The sequence below is a fragment of the Pristiophorus japonicus genome, unplaced genomic scaffold (genome assembly GCF_044704955.1).
Source record: "Pristiophorus japonicus isolate sPriJap1 unplaced genomic scaffold, sPriJap1.hap1 HAP1_SCAFFOLD_1074, whole genome shotgun sequence".
NCBI lineage: Eukaryota > Metazoa > Chordata > Chondrichthyes > Pristiophoridae > Pristiophorus > Pristiophorus japonicus.
Window position 1 is genome coordinate 94,317 of NW_027250728.1, and position 21,427 is coordinate 115,743.

The 21,427-nt window shown below is 54.5% G+C and overlaps 1 protein-coding gene across 1 annotated transcript in view; it reads right to left on the minus strand.

Moving 5' to 3' along the window:
• LOC139241439 (protein DOP1A-like) overlaps positions 1 to 18,164 on the minus strand; it is a gene marked incomplete at its 5' end in the record, with an annotated part of 73,925 nt that extends 55,761 nt beyond the window's left edge. The window contains 6 exons of the mRNA XM_070869998.1: positions 5,934 to 6,083; positions 7,280 to 7,389; positions 14,572 to 14,654; positions 16,115 to 16,259; positions 16,394 to 16,460; positions 18,060 to 18,164. Of these exons, the coding sequence (XP_070726099.1) occupies positions 5,934 to 6,083; positions 7,280 to 7,389; positions 14,572 to 14,654; positions 16,115 to 16,259; positions 16,394 to 16,460; positions 18,060 to 18,164 (660 nt within the window). The remainder of the gene's footprint in view (positions 1 to 5,933; positions 6,084 to 7,279; positions 7,390 to 14,571; positions 14,655 to 16,114; positions 16,260 to 16,393; positions 16,461 to 18,059) is intronic.
• Between the last annotated feature and the right edge of the window lie 3,263 nt (positions 18,165 to 21,427).

Consider the following 21,427-nt stretch of genomic DNA (forward strand, 5'->3'; position numbering starts at 1 on the left):
CCCCGACTCTCTCTCTCTTCCCCCCCCCGACTCTCTCTCTCTCCCCCCCCCCCCCGACTCTCTCTCTCTCCCCCCCCCCCCCCCCCCGACTCTCTCTCTCTCCCCCCCCCCCCCCGACTCTCTCTCTCCCCCCCCGACTCTCTCTCTCCCCCCCCGACTCTCTCTATCTCCCCCCCCCGAGTCTCACTCGCCCCGCCCCGACTCCCTCTCTCCCCGCCACGACTCTCTCTCTCTCCCCTCCCCCACGACTCTCTCTCTCTCCCCCCTCCCCCACGACTCTCTCTCTCTCTCCTCCCCCCCGACTCTCTCCCCCCCCCTCTCTCTCCCCCCCCGACTCTCTCTCTCCCCCCCCCCGACTCTCTCTCCCCCCCCGACTCTCCCCCCCCCCCGACTCTCTCTCTCTCTCTCCCCCCCCCACGACTCTCACCCCCTCCCCCCCCCACGACTCTCACCCCCTCCCCCCCCACGACTCTCACCCCTCCCCCCCCACGACTCTCACCCCCTCCCCCCCCACGACTCTCTCTCCCCCTCCCCCCACGACTCTCTCTCCCCCTCCCCCCCCACGACTCTCTCTCCCCCTCCCCCCCACGACTCTCTCTCCCCCTCCCCCCCCGACTCTCTCACCTCCCCACCCCGACTCTCTCTCTCTCCCCCCGACTCTCTCTCTCTCCCCCCGACTCTCTCTCTCTCCCCCCCCGCCCCTCTCTCTCTCCCCCCCCGCCCCTCTCTCTATTCCCCCCCCCCCGACTCTCTCTCTCTCCCCCCCCGACTCTCTCTCTCTCCCCCCCCGACTCTCTCTCTCTCCCCCCCCGCCCCTCTCTCTATTCCCCCCCCCCCGACTCTCTCTCCCCACCCCGACTCTCTCTTCCCCCCCCCCGACTCTCTCTCTCTCTCTCCCCCCCCGACTCTCTCTATCTCTCCCCCCCCCCCCGACTCTCTCTCCCCACCCCGACTCTCTCTCCCCCACCCCCCGACTCTCTATTCCCCCCCCCCCCCGACTCTCTATTCCCCCCCCCCCCGACTCTCTATTCCTCCCCCCCACGACTCTCTATTCCTCCCCCCCCACGACTCTCTCACCTCCCCCCCGACTCTCTCTCTCCCCCCCGACTCTCTCTCTCTCCCCCCCCCCCGACTCTCTCTCTCTCCCCCCCCGACTCTCTCTCTCTCCCCCCCCGACTCTCTCTCTCTCCCCCCCCGACTCTCTCTCTCTCCCCCCCCCCCGACTCTCTCTCTCTCTCCCCCCCCCGACTCTCTCTCTCTCTCCCCCCCCCCGACTCTCTCTCTCTCTCCCCCCCCCGACTCTCTCTCTCTCCCCCCCCCGACTCTCTCTCTCTCCCCCCCCCGACTCTCTCTCTCTCCCCCCCGACTCTCTCTCTCTCTCCCCCCCCGACTCTCTCTCTCTCTCTCCCCCCCCGACTCTCTCTCTCTCTCTCTCCCCCCCGACTCTCTCTCTCTCTCCCCCCCCGACTCTCTATCTCCCCCCCCCCGACTCCCCCTACCCCCCACGACTCTCTCCCTCCCCTCCCCCCCACGACTCTCTCTCCCCCTCCCCCCCCGACGACTCTCTCTCCCTCCCCCCCACGACTCTCTCCCTCCCCCTCCCCCACCAACGACTCTCTCCCTCCCCCTCCCCCCCCACGACTCTCTCCCTCCCCCTCCCCCCCCACGACTCTCTCCCTCCCCTCCCCCCCACGACTCTCTCTCCCCCCTCCCCCCCCACGACTCTCTCCCTCCCCCTACTCCCCCCCCACGACTCTCTCCCTCCCCCTCCCCCCCCACGACTCTCTCTCCCTCCCTCTCTCCCTCCCTCTCCCCCTACCCCCCACGACTCTCTCTCCCCATCCTCCCCCCACGACTCTCTCTCCCCCTCCCCCCCCCACGACTCTCTCTCCCTCCCCCTCCCCCCCCACGACTCTCTCCCTCCCCCTCCCCCCCCACGACTCTCTCCCTCCCCCTCCCCCCCCACGACTCTCTCCCCCTCCCACCACGACTCTCTCCCCCTCCCACCACGACTCTCTTCCCCCTCCCACCACGACTCTCTCCCTCCCCCTCCACGACTCTCTCCCTCCCCCTCCACGACTCTCTCCCTCCCCCTCCACGACTCTCTCCCTCCCCCTCCACGACTCTCTCTCCCTCCCTCTCCCCCTACCCCCCACGACTCTCTCTCCCCCTCCCCCCCCACGACTCTCTCTCCCTCCCCCCTCCCCCCCACGACTCTCTCTCCCCTCCCCTCCCCACCCATGACTCTCTCCCCCTCCCACCACGACTCTCTCCCTCCCCCTCCCCCCCCACGACTCTCTCCCTCCCCCTCCACGACTCTCTCCCTCCCCCTCCACGACTCTCTCCCTCCCCCTCCACGACTCTCTCCCTCCCCCTCCACGACTCTCTCCCTCCCCCTCCACGACTCTCTCCCCCTCCCCCCACGACTCTCTCCCCCCTCCCCCCCACGACTCTCTCCCTCCCCCTCCACGACTCTCCCCCTCCCCACCCACGACTTTCTCCCCCTCCCACCACGACTCTCTCCCTCCCCCTCCACGACTCTCTCCCTCCCCCTCCACGACTCTCTCCCTCCCCCTCCACGACTCTCTCCCTCCCCCTCCACGACTCTCTCCCTCCCCCTCCACGACTCTCTCCCTCCCCCTCCACGACTCTCTCCCTCCCCCTCCACGACTCTCCCCCTCCCCACCCACGACTTTCTCCCCCCTCCCACCACGACTCTCTCCCTCCCCCTCCACGACTCTCTCCCTCCCCCTCCACGACTCTCTCCCTCCCCCTCCACGACTCTCTCCCTCCCCCTCCACGACTCTCTCCCTCCCCCTCCACGACTCTCTCCCTCCCCCTCCACGACTCTCTCCCTCCCCCTCCACGACTCTCTCTCCCTCCCCCTCCCCCCCACGACTCTCTCCCTCCCCCTCCCCCCCACGACTCTCTCCCTCCCCCTCCCCCCCCACGACTCTCTCGCCCTCCCCCTCCCCACGACTCTCTCGCCCTCCCCCTCCCCACGACTCTCTCTCCCTCCCCCTCCCCACGACTCTCTCTCCCTCCCCCTCCCCATGACTCTCTCTCCCTCCCCCTCCCCCCCCACGACTCTCTCTCCCTCCCACGACTCTCTCTCCCTCCCCTCCCTCCCACGACTCTCTCTCCCTCCCACCCTCCCCTCCCCTCCCTCCCACGACTCTCTCTCTCTCGCTCCCCCTCCACGACTCTCTCTCCATCCCCTCCCCCCCACGACTCTCTCTCTCCCTCCCCCCCACGACACTCTCTCCCTCCCCCCCCACGACTCTCCCTCCCCCTTCTCCCCCACGACTCTCTCCCTCCCCCTCCTCCCCCCACGACTCTCTCCCTCCCCCTCCTCCCCCCACGACTCTCCCTCCCCCTCCTCCCCCCACGACTCCCCCCACGACTCTCCCTCCCCCCACGACTCCCCCCACGACTCTCCCTCCCCCTCCTCCCCCCACGACTCTCTCTCCCCCTCCTCCCCCCACGACTCTCTCTCCCCCTCCTCCCCCCACGACTCTCTCTCCCCCTCCTCCCCCCACGACTCTCTCTCCCCCTCCTCCCCCCACGACTCTCTCTCCCCCTCCTCCCCCCACGACTCTCTCTCCCCCTCCTCCCCCCACGACTCTCTCTCCCCCTCCTCCCCCCACGACTCTCTCTCCCCCTCCTCCCCCCACGACTCTCTCTCCCCCTCCTCCCCCCACGACTCTATCTCCCCCTCCTCCCCCCACGACTCTCTCTCCCCCTCCTCCCCCCACGACTCTCTCTCTCCCTCCCCCCCACGACACTCTCTCCCTCCCCCCCCACGACTCTCTCCCTCCCCCTCCTCCTCTCTCTCCCCCTCCTCCCCCCACGACTCTCTCTCCCCCTCCTCCCCCCACGACACTCTCTCTCCCTCCCCCCCACGACACACTCTCTCCCTCCCCCCGCACGACTCTCCCTCCCCCTCCACGACTCTCCCTCCTCCCCCCACGACTCTCTCTCCCCCTCCTCCCCCCCACGAATCTCTCTCTCCCTCCCCCCCACGACACTCTCTCCCTACCCCCCACGACTCTCCCTCCCCCTCCACGACTCTCTCCCTCCCCCTCCCCCCACGACTCTCTCCCTCCCCCTCCCCCCCCCACGACTCTCTCCCTCCCCCTCCCCCCCCCACGACTCTCTCCCTCCCCCTCTCCCCCCCCACGACTCTCTCCCTCCCCCTCCCCCCCACGACTCTCTCCCTCCCCCTCCCCCCCCCACGACTCTCTCCCTCCCCCTCCCCCCCCCCACGACTCTCTCTCCCCCTCCCCCCCCACGACTCTCTCTCCCCCTCCCCCCCCACGACTCTCTCTCCCCCTCCCCCCCCACGACTCTCTCTCCCCCTCCCCCCCCACGACTCTCTCTCCCCCTCCCCCCCCACGACTCTCTCCCTCCCCCTTCCCCCCCACGACTCTCTCCCTCCCCCTTCCCCCCCACGACTCTCTCCCGCCCCCTCCCCCCCCACGACTCTCTCCCTCCCCCTTCCCCCCCACGACTCTCTCTCCCCCTCCCCCCCACGACTCTCTCCCTCCCCCTTCCCCCCCACGACTCTCTCTCCCCCTCCCCCCCACGACTCTCTCTCCCCCTCCCCCCCACGACTCTCTCTCCCCCTCCCCCCCACGACTCTCTCCCTCCCCCTACCCCCCACGACTCTCTCCCTCCCCCTCCCCCCGACTCTCTCTCCCCCTCCCCCCACGACTCTCTCTCCCCCCCACGACTCTCTCTCCCCCTCCCCCCCACGACTCTCTCCCTCCCCCTCCCCCCCACGACTCTCTCCCTCCCCCTCCCCCCCACGACTCTCTCTCCCCCTCCCCCCCACGACTCTCTCCCTCCCCCTCCCCCCCGACTCTCTCCCTCCCCCTCCCCCCCGACTCTCTCTCCCCCTCGACTCTCTCTCCCCCTCCCCCCCCCCCACGACTCTCTCTCCCCCTCCCCCCCCACGACTCTCTCTCCCCCTCCCCCCCCACGACTCTCTCCCCCTCCCCCCCCACGACTCTCTCTCCCCCTCCCCCCCCACGACTCTCTCTCCCCCTCCCCCCCCACGACTCTCTCTCCCCCTCCCCCCCCCCATGACTCTCCCTCCCCCCCCCGCACGACTCTCCCTCTCCCTCCCCCTCCCCCCCCCCCGACAACTCTCTCTCCCCCCTCGACGACTCTCTCTCTCCCCTCTCCCCCCCGACGACTCTCTCTCTTTCTCCTCCCTCCCCCACCCCCCCCGGAGTTGCTAGGCCCGCGACTCAGACTCCCCACCCACCCTTTCCTTCAACCACTATCTGTCCCACCTGTGACAGAGACTGTAATTCCTGCATTGGACTGTTCCAGTCGCCTGAGAACTCACTTTTAGAGTGGAAGCAAGTCTTCCTCGATTTCGAGGGACTTGCCTATGATGATGATTGTGATGCTCCCCTATCACTTTTACTAACCTGGTTTACCCCAAAATACCAGTTTCCCATAAATTTGACCAGCATCAATTGAAGTCACTTCATAGCCTGAAAATTCTACTTGTGAATTTGTGCCTCTGCCAAAGAGCAGCAATAATCCAGAAAATAAACTGCACAGCTCATCTTTCAATTTTCAAGGCCCCAACCAACCAGCGTAGGACGAGCTCCTCCACAAGGGTGGTCATTTGAAGCGATATCTCAACAGCACTTCGTGTGTGAAAACTTTAATACAACCATGAAAACCATGCAACTTTCATACTTGCATCTTGTTCAATAAGTGCATCCCTTGGAAATTTTACCCTCAAACCCATACCTCCCACACATACCTCAATCTCTCCTCTCTCCAGAAACACATCTAGCATTCTCCTGAGCCTGGTTCTAAAGCTTGCTTCAATGGCAACTTATTCCACGGATTCACTACCCTTTGGTTCTTCCAGAAACATTGAAAATAAACTGCAACCAGCACATGCAACTTACTGACTAACGCACGATGCATCCATCTGGAAGAAGTTGGGGTCCATGAAAAGATCAAAGGCTTCTTTTTTCCAAGCCCGCCTCGTGTACTGAAAGCCACTGAGACTGCTCACCAACTGCACACATGCTCGGTAGCTTGGGGCATTGTGGGCACTAGATGAAAAGCACAGCAATTTTAGGACAAGCAGGAAAGCTGTGCAATGGTTTATATCAAATAAAATGGAAAATCCCACTGAGAAAGAGCTACAGAAAACAGAAAGGCTTTCCAGCGTAGAATTCGCCGAAGCAAAGACAAGCGTCAGCCTTATGTCTTGCTCCATCTCAAGTTCAAGGAGCCTCCAAACCCTAACAGAATGAACAAACTGAAGTGTTGGATTCCAGTCCAATTTATACAGATTCCGATACATACAGAACAAGTGGGCGACACAGCCCTGCACATCTCAGTCACATGTATGAAAATAAAAAGGCAACTTTGGGGGATATTTTACCTGAAGAACATTAGGTCATTGTTGCATTTGAGTCATACCAATTAAAACTGTACATAAAATATGCACACATCGGAATTGATTTTTATAGAATACAACATTGCGTCAAAAACTCAATGTCAACCATTGCTATATGGAAGCTTTATAAGGAATAGACAGGTATCTTTCAGCTAAGTGCTTAACACAGACACAACTAACTTTATTTTAGTTATCTTGACAGTACAGCAACACCAACAGACTTGCAGCAAGGGAAGTTGGGTTAGTCATGCCTGCCTGTGACCGACACACCATGAGCTCCCAACCCTAATCTGCTGTGTGATGGGTGTGGAGCAGAGGACAAGTGAGGGATTAGTCCAGCACAGCTTTCCAATTGGCTGACTGCACAGTAACAAACAGGATGCTTGTTCTGCTGGTGGGCACAAATGAGGAGGTAGGAGAACAAAATGTTAAAGAATGGAAATCTTGGCCTCATCCACCCACCTCCCCAAACAAAACGGGTTTGAGAAACTGGACACCAGAGCAGGTTCAATTCTACGCAGAAATCAATTTGTACCAGACATTTTTCCAATCTGTAAAACGGCAATTGTAAGTTTAATTCCATGAATGAATTACTGATAACTGTCAGTCCAGTGGAATAGAGTCTGTGTTCTGTTTGTTACAAAGATGATAAATGTACGCCTACAATCATAAACTGTGAGCATTGTACTGGAAATTCTGGAGACACAGAAGCTGAAAATGGCGTAAGGAGAAGGGCCCAGCACTGGGCAAATAGGCCGTACACATAGCACATTTTAAATGTAATGGGATCATCGTAAAACCCAAATTACATTCCATGCAAACCGCACAAAGTAGAGCTTGGAGTACCTGTGATTGCGAAGGTAGGGCACCACGTAGTATATAATATTAACAAGTAACGGAATGACTTTCTCCTTTTCATCACTGTGGAAAACCATGTCCAACAGGTGAGCCAAAACCTGAAAGAGAGGGGAACATGCACACTTCACTACAGTACATCGGAATGGCTTAATAACCTCTTTCACTACACTTCCATTACTGACCCAAGAGCACAGAACAGTCACTCTTAAGGCCTACCAATTGTGAAGAATCTCCTTTGCATCCATTACTCATAATTTTATACACCTCAATAAGGTCTCCCCTCAGCCGCCTCTGTTCCAAAGAAAACAAACCCAGCCCATTCAATCTTTCCTCATAGCTAAAATTCTCAAGTCCAGGCAACATCCTCGTAAATCTCTTCTGTATCCTCTCCAGTACAATCACATCTTTCCTGTAATGTGGTGACCAGAACTGCATGCAGTACTCCAGCTGTGGCGTAACTAGTTCAAGCATAACCTCCCTGCTGTTATAGTTTATGCTTCAACTAATAAAGGAAGTATATCTTCTTAACCACCTTATGTACCTGGCCTGCTACCTTCAGGTATTTGTGGACATGCACTCCAAGGTCCCTCGGTTCCTCTACACTTCTCAGTGTCGTAATATTTAATGTGTATTCCCTTGCCTTGTTAGTCCTCGCCAAATGCATTACCTCACACTTCTCTGGATTGAATTCCATTTGACACTGTTCTGCCCACCTGACCAGTTCATTGATATCTTCCTGCAGTCTACAGCTTTCTTCTTCATCATCAGCACAGCCAATTTTTGTATCATCTTAATCATAACTTCTTAATCATGCTCCCTACATTTTGTGCCACACAAGTACCAAGCAATAACCATCTCCAACAAAAGGCGGAGTAAATTCTTAGAGGGCTTGACAAGGTAGATGCTGAGAGTCCCGGGCTGGCAGGACTGACATATGAGGAAAGACTGGATCGGCTAGGCTTATACTCACTGGAGTTTAGAAGAATGAGAGGGGATCTCATAGAAACGTATATAATTTTGATGGGACTGGACAGGTTAGATGCAGGAAGAATGTTCCTGATGTTGGGGAAGTCCAGAACCAGGGGACACAGTCTAAGGATAAGGGGTAAGCCATTTAGGACCGAGATGAGGAGAAACTTTTTCACTCAGAGAGTTGTGAAACTGTGGAATTCTCTGCCACAGAAAGTTGTTGAGTCCAGTTCGTTGGACATATTCAAAAGGGAGTTAGATGTGGTCCTTATGGCTAAAGGGATCAGGGGGTATGGAGAGAAGGCTGGGGTGGGTACTGAGGTTGAATGATCAGCCATGATCATATTGAATGGTGGTGCAGGCTCGAAGGGCCGAATGGCCTGCTCCTGCACCTATTTTCGATGTTTCTGTGTTTCCCCTGGTAGGAGTCCAGAACTAGGCGTCATAGTCTCAAGATAAGGGGTCGGCCATTTATGAGATGAGGAGAAATGTCTTCACTCCAAGGGTTGTGAATCTTTGGAATTTGCTACCCCAAAATCCCTGTGGATGCTCAGTCGATGAGTATATTCAAGACTGTGATCGATAGATTTTTGTGCACTAAGGGAATCAAGGGATATGGGGATCAGGCAGGAAAGTGGAGTTGAGGTCGATGATCAGCCATGACCTTATTGAATGGCGGAGCAGGCTTGAGGGGTCAAATGGCCAATCATGCTCCTATTTCTTATGTTATGCTGCACAATAAATCAACTCATTTTTTGTTAAAAACACTGGAATTTTTAACCAGTGTTTTGGAACCAAATTTCATAAACTTGTTGATTATTCTGCAATAATCATAAATGCGTAGCCTTTACTTGATAATACATTCTTTTACTTATGCATTTAATTTTTATCCTTTAACATTTTTAAAGCTGAGTATGCGCAACAATTGCAACTGTGGGTAGATATCTGGTACTTAGCAGTATCGGGGAGGGTGGAATTTAACTGCAAGCAGACAGTCATGGGCTCGGGAAACACTGTTGGGACTGCAGCACAAGGGATCCTTTGGTCTGGGACCGTTGTAGAGGGGGAACCTGGGTTTTGGCATAACCGGGAGTGGGGGGGGGGGATACGGGTTTGGCCCACTGGTGCATTCTGGTGATTATAAACAATTTGGCGAGAGACACGAGTCTAATAACACTTGGTGAGGGCAGGGGGAGGAAGACTGAGGGGGGGGGGAGCACAGATTTATTTTATATGAGCTCTCTGCAAATATTAAGATGCTGAAAACTGGATTAGGTCCGAAAACGGGCACAGGGATCACGATGCACAATCTGCCCATGCTCGTTGAAAGTAGTGCAGGCAGAACGCAAAATTCATCCTTATTACCAAGATTGGAGCGCTGAGTTGCAGCAATGGCACGACAGGGGAAAGGGCATCTTGATTTTCAGATGCAGCACTGGAGGCCTTGGTCCTGGGGGTATACAGAAGATACGTCCTCTACCCACAAGGCCTTCGAGACAGAACATCAGAAGGCAGTGGGAGCAATGCCACCAGGACCTGGAACCAGTGCCGCAAGAAGGGTAACACAGCAGTCCAGTAATGTGGCCTCCAACAGATTACTGGGATTGCTGAGGTACTGCCCTGGGGGAGTGGCAGTGGCTCTGTGGAGCAAGAACCTGCTGTCCTCTCTCAGGGTGACAGAATTTGTACTCCCACCTCTGCCCCCTAGGCCCAGAGCTGCTCGAGGTCGTCCTGCAAGGCCATCCGCAGTGTCCCCCGCTGAGAGTCAGCAGCCTTCTCCCAGCCATGCTGCAGACATTGGGGGAACACTGCAGAAAATAATTCGACTAGATAAAGGGAACACAAAAGAAAGGCACTAAGGGAATGCACAAGTGTGATTAGTTGACGTTTTGATTTGGATTTGATGAGATTTACAGATTATGTTTGAAATGTTTGTTTTGTGGTGGCTCTCATTTCAGCGTTGAGCCCCGGGGGACGCTGTGATGTTCGGTGACAGAGGGAGGGTAAGGTGGGGAAATGGTGAGCAACGGGGATCTGGGGTTTCATTCACTGGAACCGCAGTCTGATGACATGCTCACTGACAGTCTGTCCGGAACGGGGAATTATTGTCTGCCTCCTCCCTTCCTTCACCTCTTCCTCCTCCTACTCCTGAGGTGGTCACGGAATCCGTGGCGGCAAGGGATGCGCCCTCATGGTAGCCAAGTTGTGGACCATGCAGCTGACCACCATGAAATAGGGCATTCGCTCTGGCGTGTACTGGAGGGTAGCAGAACCAGACAGAAAACAGAGACTGGAATAAACGGGTCATTTTCATGTTGGCAGGCTGTAACTAGTGGGGTGCTGCAAGGATCGGTGCTTGGGCCCCAGCTATTCACAATCTATACCAATGATTTGGATGAGGGGACCAAATGTAATATATCCAAGTTTGATGATGATACAAAGCGAAGTGAGAATGTAAGTTGTGAGGAGGATGCACAGAGACTTCAAGGGGATATAGACAGGCTTAGTGAATGGGCAAGAACATGCCAGATTAGAAATAGGAGCAGGAGTAGGCTATTTGGCCCCTCAAGCCTGCTCCGCCATTCAATAAGATCATGGCTGATCTGATCTTGGCCTCAACTCCACTTCGCTGGCCTCTCACCATAACCCTTGACTCCCTTATTTTTCAAAAATCTGTCTATCCCCATCTTAAATATATTCAATGACCCAGCCTCCACAGCTCTCTGGGGTCGAGAATCCCAAAGATTCACGACCCTCAGAGAAGAAATTCCTCCTCATTTTCATTTTAAATGGCCGACCCCTTATTCTGAAACTATGCCCCCTAGTTCTAGATTCCGCACAAGGGGAAACATCCTCTCTGCATCTACCCTGTCAAGCCCCCCTCAGAATCTTATACGTTTCAATAAGATCACCTCCCATTCTTCTAAACTCCAATGAGTGTAGGCCCAACCTGCTCAACCTTTCTTCATATGACAACCTCTTCATCTCAGGAATCAACTGAGTGAACCTTCCCTAAACTGCCTCCAATGGAAGTATATCCCTCCTTAAATACAGAGACCAAAACTGTACGCAGTACTCCAGGTGTGGCCTCACCAATACCCTGTACAGTTGTAGCGGGACTTCTCTGCTTTTATACTCTATCCCCCTTGCAATAAAGGCCAACATTCCATTTGCCTTCCTGATTACTTGCTGTATCTGCATACTAACTGTTTGTATTTCAAGTACAAGGACCCCCAGATCCCTCTGTACCGCAGCATTTTGTAAGCTCTCCCCATTTAAATAATAATTTGCTTTTTTATTTTTCCTACCAAAGTGGATAACCTCACATTTTCCCACATTATACTCCATCTGCCACATCTTTGCCCACTCACTGAGCCTGTCTATATCCCTTTGCAAATGAAATATAATGTGGAGAAATGTGAAGTTATCCACTTTGGTAAGAAAAATAAAAAAGCAGAGTTTTTTTTAAAAGTGAGAGAGATTAGGAAGTGATTGGTCTGGATTTCCCGCTCCTTTGCGCTCGGGGTTTCGCGGCGGTGAAATCTCCAGCGTCCTGCCGCGATCCTCGGGTCCAGGTTTTGCGGGAGCGCTGAACATCACCGCCGGGAAGATCTGCGGCAGGTGTACGACGCCCCTGGTTGCGACACCGGCGCAAGTTTGAGCTCTTGCCCGACCCGTCCGCCCGGGAAATCTGAACCGGCGGCACAGAGGAAGGAAAGTACTGCAAAAGTGCGAGTGATTTTTGTTTACATTTTTTGTGCGATTTGTGTTGTGGTGGTGTGGGCAATGTTTGAGGAATGTTTTTGTGGGCTTTTTTAAGGTTGTTTTTCCCTTCACGCCCTGGCTCTTTAGCTCGGGAGTTTCCCATCCTTGCACCACGAGAGTTGTATAACATCTCCCTTCACGCTGCGCCCCCTGACGCAGGGCCCAGATGCCCAAACTTACATACTAAAGCGCAAACTATTCCCGGCCGCTAACTTTCCCTTCCCGCCCCGCCGCCATTATCGCCCCGAAAACAGAAAAGACAAATATCCAGCCCTTGGTGTTCAGAGGATCCTGGGTGTCTTTGTACACAAATCACTGAAAGTTAACAAGCAATTAACAAAGCAAATGGTATGTTGGCCTTTATTACAAGAAGATTTGAGTATAAGAGTAAATACATCTTACTGCCCTTATATAGCGCCCTGGTGAGACCACACCTGGAGTATTGTGTACAGTTTTGGTCTCCTTACCAAAGGATAATACTTGCCATTGAGGGAGTGTAACGAAGGTTCACCAGACTGATTCCTGGGATAGGGGAATTGCCCCATGAGGAGAGATTGAGTAGACTAGGCCTATGTTCTCTAGAGTTTAGAAAAATGAGAGGTGATCTCATTGAAACATATAAAATTCTTACAGGGCATGACAGGGTAGATGCAGGGAGGATGTTTCCTCTGGCTGGAGATCTAGAAGCAGGGGTCACAGTCTCAGAATAAGGGGTCGGCCATTTAGGACTGAGATGAGGAGAAACTTCTTCACTCAGATGGTGGTGAATCTCTGGAATTCTCCAGCCCAGGGGGCTGTGGCTGTTCAGTCTTTGAGTGCATTCAAGACAGAGGTTGATAAATTATTGGATATTAAGACAATCAAGGGATATCGGAATAGTGCAGGAAAGTGGAGTTGAGGTAGAAGATCAGCCATGATCTTACTGAATGGCGAAGCAGGCTCGAGAGGCCCAATGGCCTAATCCTGCTCCTATTTCTTATGTTCTAAAAATTAATAAACTAGACCTGAATGAAGCTTTTGAAATTTGTTCTCTAGCTTTACGTCAAATAATTTTAAAGATAACCATATTGATTTTGTTGGAACCTCAGAGAGAAGTACTGTATCATTTGGCTGGCTAAATTCCCCAGGGATATTTTGAGAAACTGTGCTCAGTGTACATACTCAGAGTGAAGGATCGGTCTTCAGCTAAGAGTCACCATTCTAACCAAAAGGTCCTCTCCAAGCCCAGGCTTTTGGGAGAGGTTGCACACTTCCAAGTAACAACTTCAATGAAGGTACTGAAAGTCACAAAAGACCAATTCAATGGATAAATGTAATCATGTTATTGTAAAACATGTAACTAAATTAAAATCAAACCGTATTTTGGATATTAGAAATTTCAATTACTGAGGAAATGAAATTCAAAATGTAGAGTAAGTATGATGGGAAATGTTAACCTATTGGTATAAGGTCTAGTTCCCATTATAAATAAATAAAGAACTCTGTGTTTACAGAATGTATTTCACAACCCAAAGCATTTTACAACCACTGAAGTTTTTAAACTTGTTGTTGTAATGTGGGAAGCGCGGCAGCCAATCAGCACAGAACAAGGTTCCACAAACAGCAATGAGGTAACGATGAGATCATCTTTTTTGAGGGTGATCAACGAAGAATAAATTTTGGCCAGAACACTGGGCGAACTCCAGTCTTTGAATAGAGCTGTGGGCTCTTTTGCTTGAGGGGGCAGAAGGGATCTTGATTTAATGTTTCATCCGAAAGGCAGGACCTCCAACAGTGCAGCACTCCCTCAGTGCTGCACACAAGTGTCAGCTTAGATGATGTGCTCAAGACTCTGGAATAGGATTCGAACCCACAACCTTCTGACTCAGAGGTGAGCGTGCTACCCACTGAGCCACGGCTGACACAAGCCAATATTAACAGAGAAAGTACTCAAACATCGTTACGATTTGTGGACAGGAAGTGCACAACCATATCCATGCCTCTAATAGATTATATTTGCTATCTTTATTCATAACCATTAACCGATGTCACAACTTGAGGCATTTAAAAGTGAATAAGAATTGATGAGAAAAATTGAGGCTGGGTTCATTTATCATTATTTTTGATAGTATACACAAATAAACAGTAAATGGGTGAAATCACCAATATAAACCAGAAGTGTACAAGCAGGAGTTTCTGCAATGACTTCCTGAGTAGTTACAGGATGTTTGGTGCGGTACGGTAGTATATTAACCAAGGTGGTCCGATGGGTGATCCCCAGTCCATGCTGAGCCAGCCAAAGCAATGGGATCACAATAACTGGATCCTTAGGAGGGGGAGAGGGAAAGGGAAAAATCCTGACTCATTACCTTCTGCTGGGAAATGGGTGAGGGCAGTATCAGGTTCAGCCGGAAAGGTTAGACTGCCAGTGTAAAATACCGAGGTTCACAAGTGAAGAATCTTACTGCAGTCAGGTACCAGAAGGCTACCAGTTTACTCGAGGTGGGGGAGTCAGGGCAGGTGTGAAGAGAACAAATAATTAAGCAAGATGTGCAGAGTTTCCATACCTCAGCCAATAAAGTCAGTGCGTGCACACTGTACACAGACGGTGCGATACTGGATGTCTCCATCACTGGGGTCAACATAATATCTAGAAAGGACAGAAAAGAACAGGATTGACTGCACAGATGGATTGAAAATGTCATAAAAAACCAGTAAAACTGGTATTTGATGAAAATTAATTACTCCGGTTGAGATTTCAAGATTACAGACTTTTGCCAGGTCATGTTACAAGGGCACACATCTCCTTTTAACTCCCTCCTATTCATCCCTCTGACCACACACACAGTGTGACTGAAAGCCTCGGACATCACTCAAAGCCCTGTATGCAAATGTAAGGGACACAATGGTGCGGATTTTGCGGTAGGAACAACAGTGAGGCTATCAGCGCTGACTGTTATAAAGAGTAAATCAGACCGCAACATCTGCTGTCTGCACACTCTAAACATAGAAGTCGGGAACTTGTTGTCTGATTAGACTGCTCCTCCACAAGCTTCGCTACACTGCTATCTCACCGAACATTAAAACACATGAAGAGCATGACATTGCCCTACTTGCCCACTAGATACCCACTAAACACGCCAGAAAAGTTAGGGCTAGTCCATTCAAGTGCAAATAAACTTTTAACGGTTTATCTTAATTACTACCAAACAACCTCTCTGGCACTGAAAATTTACTTTTGTAAGTGTGGAGTTTCATTCTGTAGGATTTTAATTAATTAACAAAATTATTAAAATAAAACATTTTTAAAAACGTTTTCTTTGTCTCTTAATCCCATCTTTCGTTCCCTCTCTTTATTTCACTTTCCGTACATGATTTTACACTGAATTGAATATTCTAACATACACTTCTGGTTTAGACTCTGCGTGCCTCAGTGAGGATTCTTCAATATGATTGGTTGAAGAGACATGCAGCTCAGTGAAGATCATTGCCTACTTACATCAATTAGGAGGATTGGGAAAAGCTATTTTGCCCGGCATCTAATGCCTCCCCAGCTAACCACAATTAGCATTTTATTCTAAGTGAGCAACACTATTTTAAAATGACTGTTCCATTGATGGTTTTGACATATGAAGAAAGACTGGATCGACTAGGCTTATATTCACAGGAATTTAGAAGAATGAGAGGGGATCTCATCGAAACATATAAAATTCTGACGGGACTGGACAGGTTAGATGCAGGAAGAATATTCCTGATGTTGGGGAAGTCCAGAACCAGGGGGTCACAGTCTAAGGATAAGGGGTAAGCCATTTAGGACCGAGATGAGAAGAAACTTCTTCACTCAGAGAATTGTGAACCTGTGGAATTCTCTACCGCAGAGAGTTGTTGAGGCCAGTACGTTAGATCTATACAAAAGGGAGTTAGATGTGGCCCTTACGGCTAAAGGGACCAAGGGGTATGGAGAGAAAGGAGGAATGGGGTACTGAAATTGCATGATCAGCCATGATCATATTGAATGGTGGTACAGGCTCGAAGGGCCGAATGGCCTACTCCTGCACCTACTTTCTATGTTTCTATGTTCCTCCACATGGCTATTAGAATGATTCATACCTTCAACATCCTTTTCCAGGCTGCTTCCTTCCACTAGGATTTGTGGAGAAGCCTTTACTTCCAAGTTCCTCCTGAGCCAGGTGGTCTGCTCCAAGGAAGAGCCCGCAATGGTCCCAATGGCCTCCACTATCTTATGGGTGACATCCTAGAAAATCAAAGGCATGAACAGGCCATCAATGCCACTCATTAGCTGAATACAGATGCAACAAGAATGATTCATCATTAATTTATTAATTAACTGATTTATTAAAGTAGATTTATCAAATAAACTACTCTTACCTGCAAGTCTCTTTGGTCCTTTTTGTTTTCCAAGTTGGGATTTTTCATGATGAACTCATTCAGGACTCTAAAGGCATAAGTCAAGAACAAACTGGTATTAAAAAGACTTTCACATCCTCGGCACATCGCAGCCAATTAATTATTTTTGAAATGTAGTTATTATTTTGAAGGCAAACATAGAAACGTAGAAAATAGGTGCAGGAGCAGGCCATTTGGCCCTTCGAGCCTGCACCACCATTCAATAAGATCATGGCTGACCATGCAACTTCAGTACTCCATTCCTGCTTTCTCTCCATACCCCCTGATCCCTTTAGCTATAAGGGCCACATCTAACTCCCTTTTGAATATATCTCACGAACTGGCCTCAACAACTTTCTGTGGTAGAGAATTCCACAGGTTCACAATTCTCCGGGTGAAAAAGTTTCTCCTCATCTCGGTCCTATATGGCTTACCCCTTATCCTTAGACTATGACCCCTGGTTCTGGACTTCCCCAACATCGGGAACATTCTTCCTGCATCTAACCTGTCCCGTCCCGTTAGAATTTTATATGCTTCTATGAGATCCCCTCGCGGCAGCCAAGGTCCCATAAACAGCATTAAGGGGAGTAACTGGTTAATCTGCCTTGGTAGTGTTGGTTAAAGGATGAATGTTTACTAACAGTTACACACTTTGCCTATAATTCTCCTCTAGATACCAGTGTCAGTACTGCATTTTTGGTGTTATGAACGGCAATCATCACTGCCTATTTTCATTCCAACTGGCTACTTTACCTGTACTGTACAAACAAAAGCCTTCAATGGCTTCAGATACAGATCATTGAACATCTTACAAGTACATTATATCCAATAGACACTCCATGCCCACTAAATTAGTTACCTCTTTCAAAAAAAACAATGGATTTGCGAGGCTCACAATTGCCATTAAATTATCCCTTATGGTTTCCAAACCTCCTCGTCATCATAGGCAGTCCCTCGAACGAGGATGACTTGCTTCCACATGAGTTCACAGATGTTTCAATGAAGGACCCGATGTTCCAGTCCTGAACTCCAATTGAGGGGGTGGAAGATGCCTGTGCGTGGATTTTTATTAACACGTGGTGACTGTTGCACATCAGCCACTACACAGGCTTGAGAGAGCTAGGCCTTTATCCAGTGGCAAGGGTTAACCAGGACGACTGGAGACCTGCTCTGCTGCACAATATCACGGTGTGGGCTGGCCCATGCTGCCCCTGGGCCCTCGGCTCTTCTGGGCCTCGTACCCTCATTTGCCGCACCTCCGCCACACCTCATAGATGAGCACTGAGCATGGCCAAGCATTTTCTACGTTACAAGTGCGAAATTAACTGGTTTATAATTCCTCACTTCACACAGCATTTGAATACTGGATGCCTCTTTATGGTTTGTTTGCATTATGGCTCCCTCCCCTAAACCCGGTGTGCCCATTCGACAGTCTGCTAGGAAGGATTATGCTACTAATAGGCTGCCAATTTCTGGACGCACAGGTCTAATGCAGCCAGTAGCAACCCCAAAGTGTCGGGAGCCTGTGGTCAAAGTACTCTATTAAACCCAATATATGAGCGGCTTTAAAGTCCATGTTTGATTATTCATGCAATTCCCGCCCCTCCGATCCTAGTGTACTCTGAACAAATTCAGCAGTGCTGCTTACCCAAGGATGAGGAATTGCCCCGGTGGGGGTAGATAAAGTTGAACAGAATCTTTCAGCAAGGTCAAAAGAGATGGCCAGCTATCTACCAAATTCTGCACTGAAATCCTGAAAAAGGAAGGGCAGGGCAGGTTAGAACACTGCAGCTTACAATCAAAAATTAACTCTATTTTGTGTTTTACTTTACTCTGGATGAAAGAATAGACTCTCTTCCTGGAAGTTTTCCCAGTGGGGTCCCATCCACTGCCAAGAGAGATGTTGGTGACCTGCACCCATGCCATGCCATGCCGTTAATTAGCAGACAGCAGGAGCAGTATTAGGGGCCCTTTCCCACATGGTTTATCATTCCTCCTGTGCGGAAGCATCCGACCTCCTGTTACCGATTCCTTACAGCCACGTGGTTGTAATATGGCAGTGGTAGGTATGCTTGGATCACGCCAGTGACCGATGTCCCACTGCTGCACAGTGGTGAGCATAGTCCCACCCTGCCACAACCAACTTATTCTCTACATGAGGATCTCCAGACACTGACTGGATCAGCAAAGCACTTTTCTTTGGTAAAGTTTAGATGCACGAAGCACTGTAAAATGGGTCTGGTAACAATGGCTAATAAAGATTTTAGACCTTGTGAATGCCATGCTTAAAAAAAACACACCAGTTCAATGACACATGTACCCTTTAATGAGGAAAACACAGCTGTAGGAGGCAGGTGGGCTCGTGGCCATCAATGCTGTGTCTTCACTGCAACGGCCAGCCTCCCCCCACCCCGCATTCTTCCGCCCCGCCCTCGCATTCTTGCCCCCCCACCCCGCCCCCTGCTTCTCCGCCCCGCCCCTCCCCTCTGCTTCTCCCCCTCGCCCCGCCCCCCCCACTCCACGCCTCTCCCCAACCCTCTGCCTCTCTCTCCCCCCACCCCACCCTCTGCCTCTCTCTCCCCCCACCCCACCCTCTGCCTCTCTCTCCCCCCACCCCACCCTCTGCCTCTCTCTCCCCCCACCCCACCCTCTGCCTCTCTCTCCCCCCACCCCACCCTCTGCCTCTCTCTCCCCCCACCCCACCCTCTGCCTCTCTCTCCCCCCACCCCACCCTCTGCCTCTCTCTCCCCCCACCCCACCCTCTGCCTCTCTCTCCCCCCACCCCACCCTCTGCCTCTCTCTCCCCCCACCCCACCCTCTGCCTCTCTCTCCCCCCACCCCACCCTCTGCCTCTCTCTCCCCCCACCCCACCCTCTGCCTCTCTCTCCCCCCACCCCACCCTCTGCCTCTCTCTCCCCCCACCCCACCCTCTGCCTCTCTCTCCCCCCACCCCACCCTCTGCCTCTCTCTCCCCCCACCCCACCCTCTGCCTCTCTCTCCCCCCACCCCACCCTCTGACTCTCTCTCCCCCCCCACCCCCCACCTCTCTCTCCCCCCCACCCCCACCCTCTGCCTCTCTCTCTCCCCACCACCCTCACCCCCTGCCTCTCTCTCCACCCCACCCCCCGCCTCTCTCTCTCCCCCACCCCCCGCCTCTCTCTCTCCCCCCACCCCCCGCCTCACTCTCTTCCCCCCCCCACCCCTGCCTCTCTCTCCCCCCCCACCCCCTCTCTCCCCCCCCCACTCCCTCTCTCCCCCCCCCACTCCCCTCTCCCCCCCCCACTCCCTGCCTCTCTCCCTCCCCACCCCCTGCCTCTCTCTCCCTCCCCACCCCCTGCCTCTCTCTCCCCCCCCCCACCCCCTGCCTCTCTCTCCCCCGCACCCCCTCTCCCCCCCCCCACTCCCTGCCTCTCTCTCCCCCCCACCCCTCTCCCCCCCCCCACTCCCTGCCTCTCTCTCCCCCCCCACCCACTGCCTCTCTCTCCCCCCCCCCCACCCCCTGCCTCTCTCTCCCCCCCCCCCACCCCCTGCCTCTCTCTCCCCCCCCCCACCCCCTGCCTCTCTCTCCCCCCCCCACCCCCTGCCTCTCTCTCCCCCCCACCCCTGCCTCTCTCTCCCCCCCCACCCCCTGCCTCTCTCTCCCCCCCCCACCCCCTGCCTCTCTCTCCCCCCCCACCCCCTGCCTCTCTCTCCCCCCCCCACCCCCTGCCTCTCTCTCCCCCCCCACCCCCTGCCTCTCTCTTCCCCCCCCATTCCCTGCCTCTCTCTCCCCCCCCCACCCCCTGCCCCTCTCTCCCCCCCCACCCCCTGCCTCTCTCCCCCCCCACCCCCTCTCCCCCCCCCCACTCCCTGCCTCTCTCTCCCCCCACCCCCTCTCCCCCCCCCCACTCCCTGCCTCTCTCTCCCCCCACTCCCCTGCCTCTCTCTCCCCCCACTCCCTGCCTCTCTCTCCCCCACTCCCTGCCTCTCTCTCCCCCCCCACCCCCTGCCTCTCTCTTCCCCCCCACCCCCTGCCTCTCTCTCCCCCCCCCACCCCCTGCCTCTCTCTCCCCCCCCCCCACCCCCTGCCTCTCTCTCCCCCCCCCCCCCACCCCCTGCCTCTCTCTCCTCCCCCCCCCACCCCCTGCCTCTCTCTCCCCCCCCCCCACCCCCTGCCTCTCTCCCCCCCCCACCCCCTGCCTCTCTCCCCCCCCCACCCCCTGCCTCTCTCTCCCCCCCCACCCCCTGCCTCTCTCTCCCCCCCCCACCCCCTGCCTCTCTCTCCCCCCCACCCCCTGCCTCTCTCTCCCCCCACCCCCTGCCTCTCTCTCCCCCCCCCCACCCCCTGCCTCTCTCTCCCCCCCCACCCCCTGCCTCTCTCTCCCCCCCCCACCCCCTGCCTCTCTCTCCCCCCCCACCCCCTGCCTCTCTCTCCCCCCCCACCCCCTGCCTCTCTCCCCCCCCCACCCCCTGCCTCTCTCACCCCCCTCACCCTCTGCCTCTCTCCCCCCCACCCTCTGCCTCTCCACCCCCCACCTCTCTCTTCCCCTCCCCCACCCCTTGCCTCTCTCACCCCCCACCCTCTGCCTCTCTCTTCCCACCCCACCCTCTGCCTCTCTCTTCCCCTCCCCCCACCTCTCTCTTCCCCTCCCCCCACCCCTGCCTCTCTCTCCACCTCCCCACCCTCTGCCTCTCTCTCCCCCCCCCACCCTCTGTCTCTCTCTCCCCCCCACCCTCTGCCTCTCTCTCCCCCCCACCCTCTGCCTCTCTCTCCCCCCCCACCCTCTGCCTCTCTCTCCCCCCCCACCCTCTGCCTCTCTCTCCCCCCCCCCCACCCTCACCCTCTCTCCCACCCCCACCCTCACCCTCTGCCTCTCTCCCTCCCCCACCCTCACCCTCTGCCTCTCTCTCCCCCCCCACCCCCCTGCCTCTCTCTCCCCCCCACCCCCTGCCTCTCTCTCCCCCCCCCCCAGCCCCTCTCCTCTCCTCCCCCCCACCCCCTGCCTCTCTCTCCCCCCCCCACCCCCTGCCTCTCTC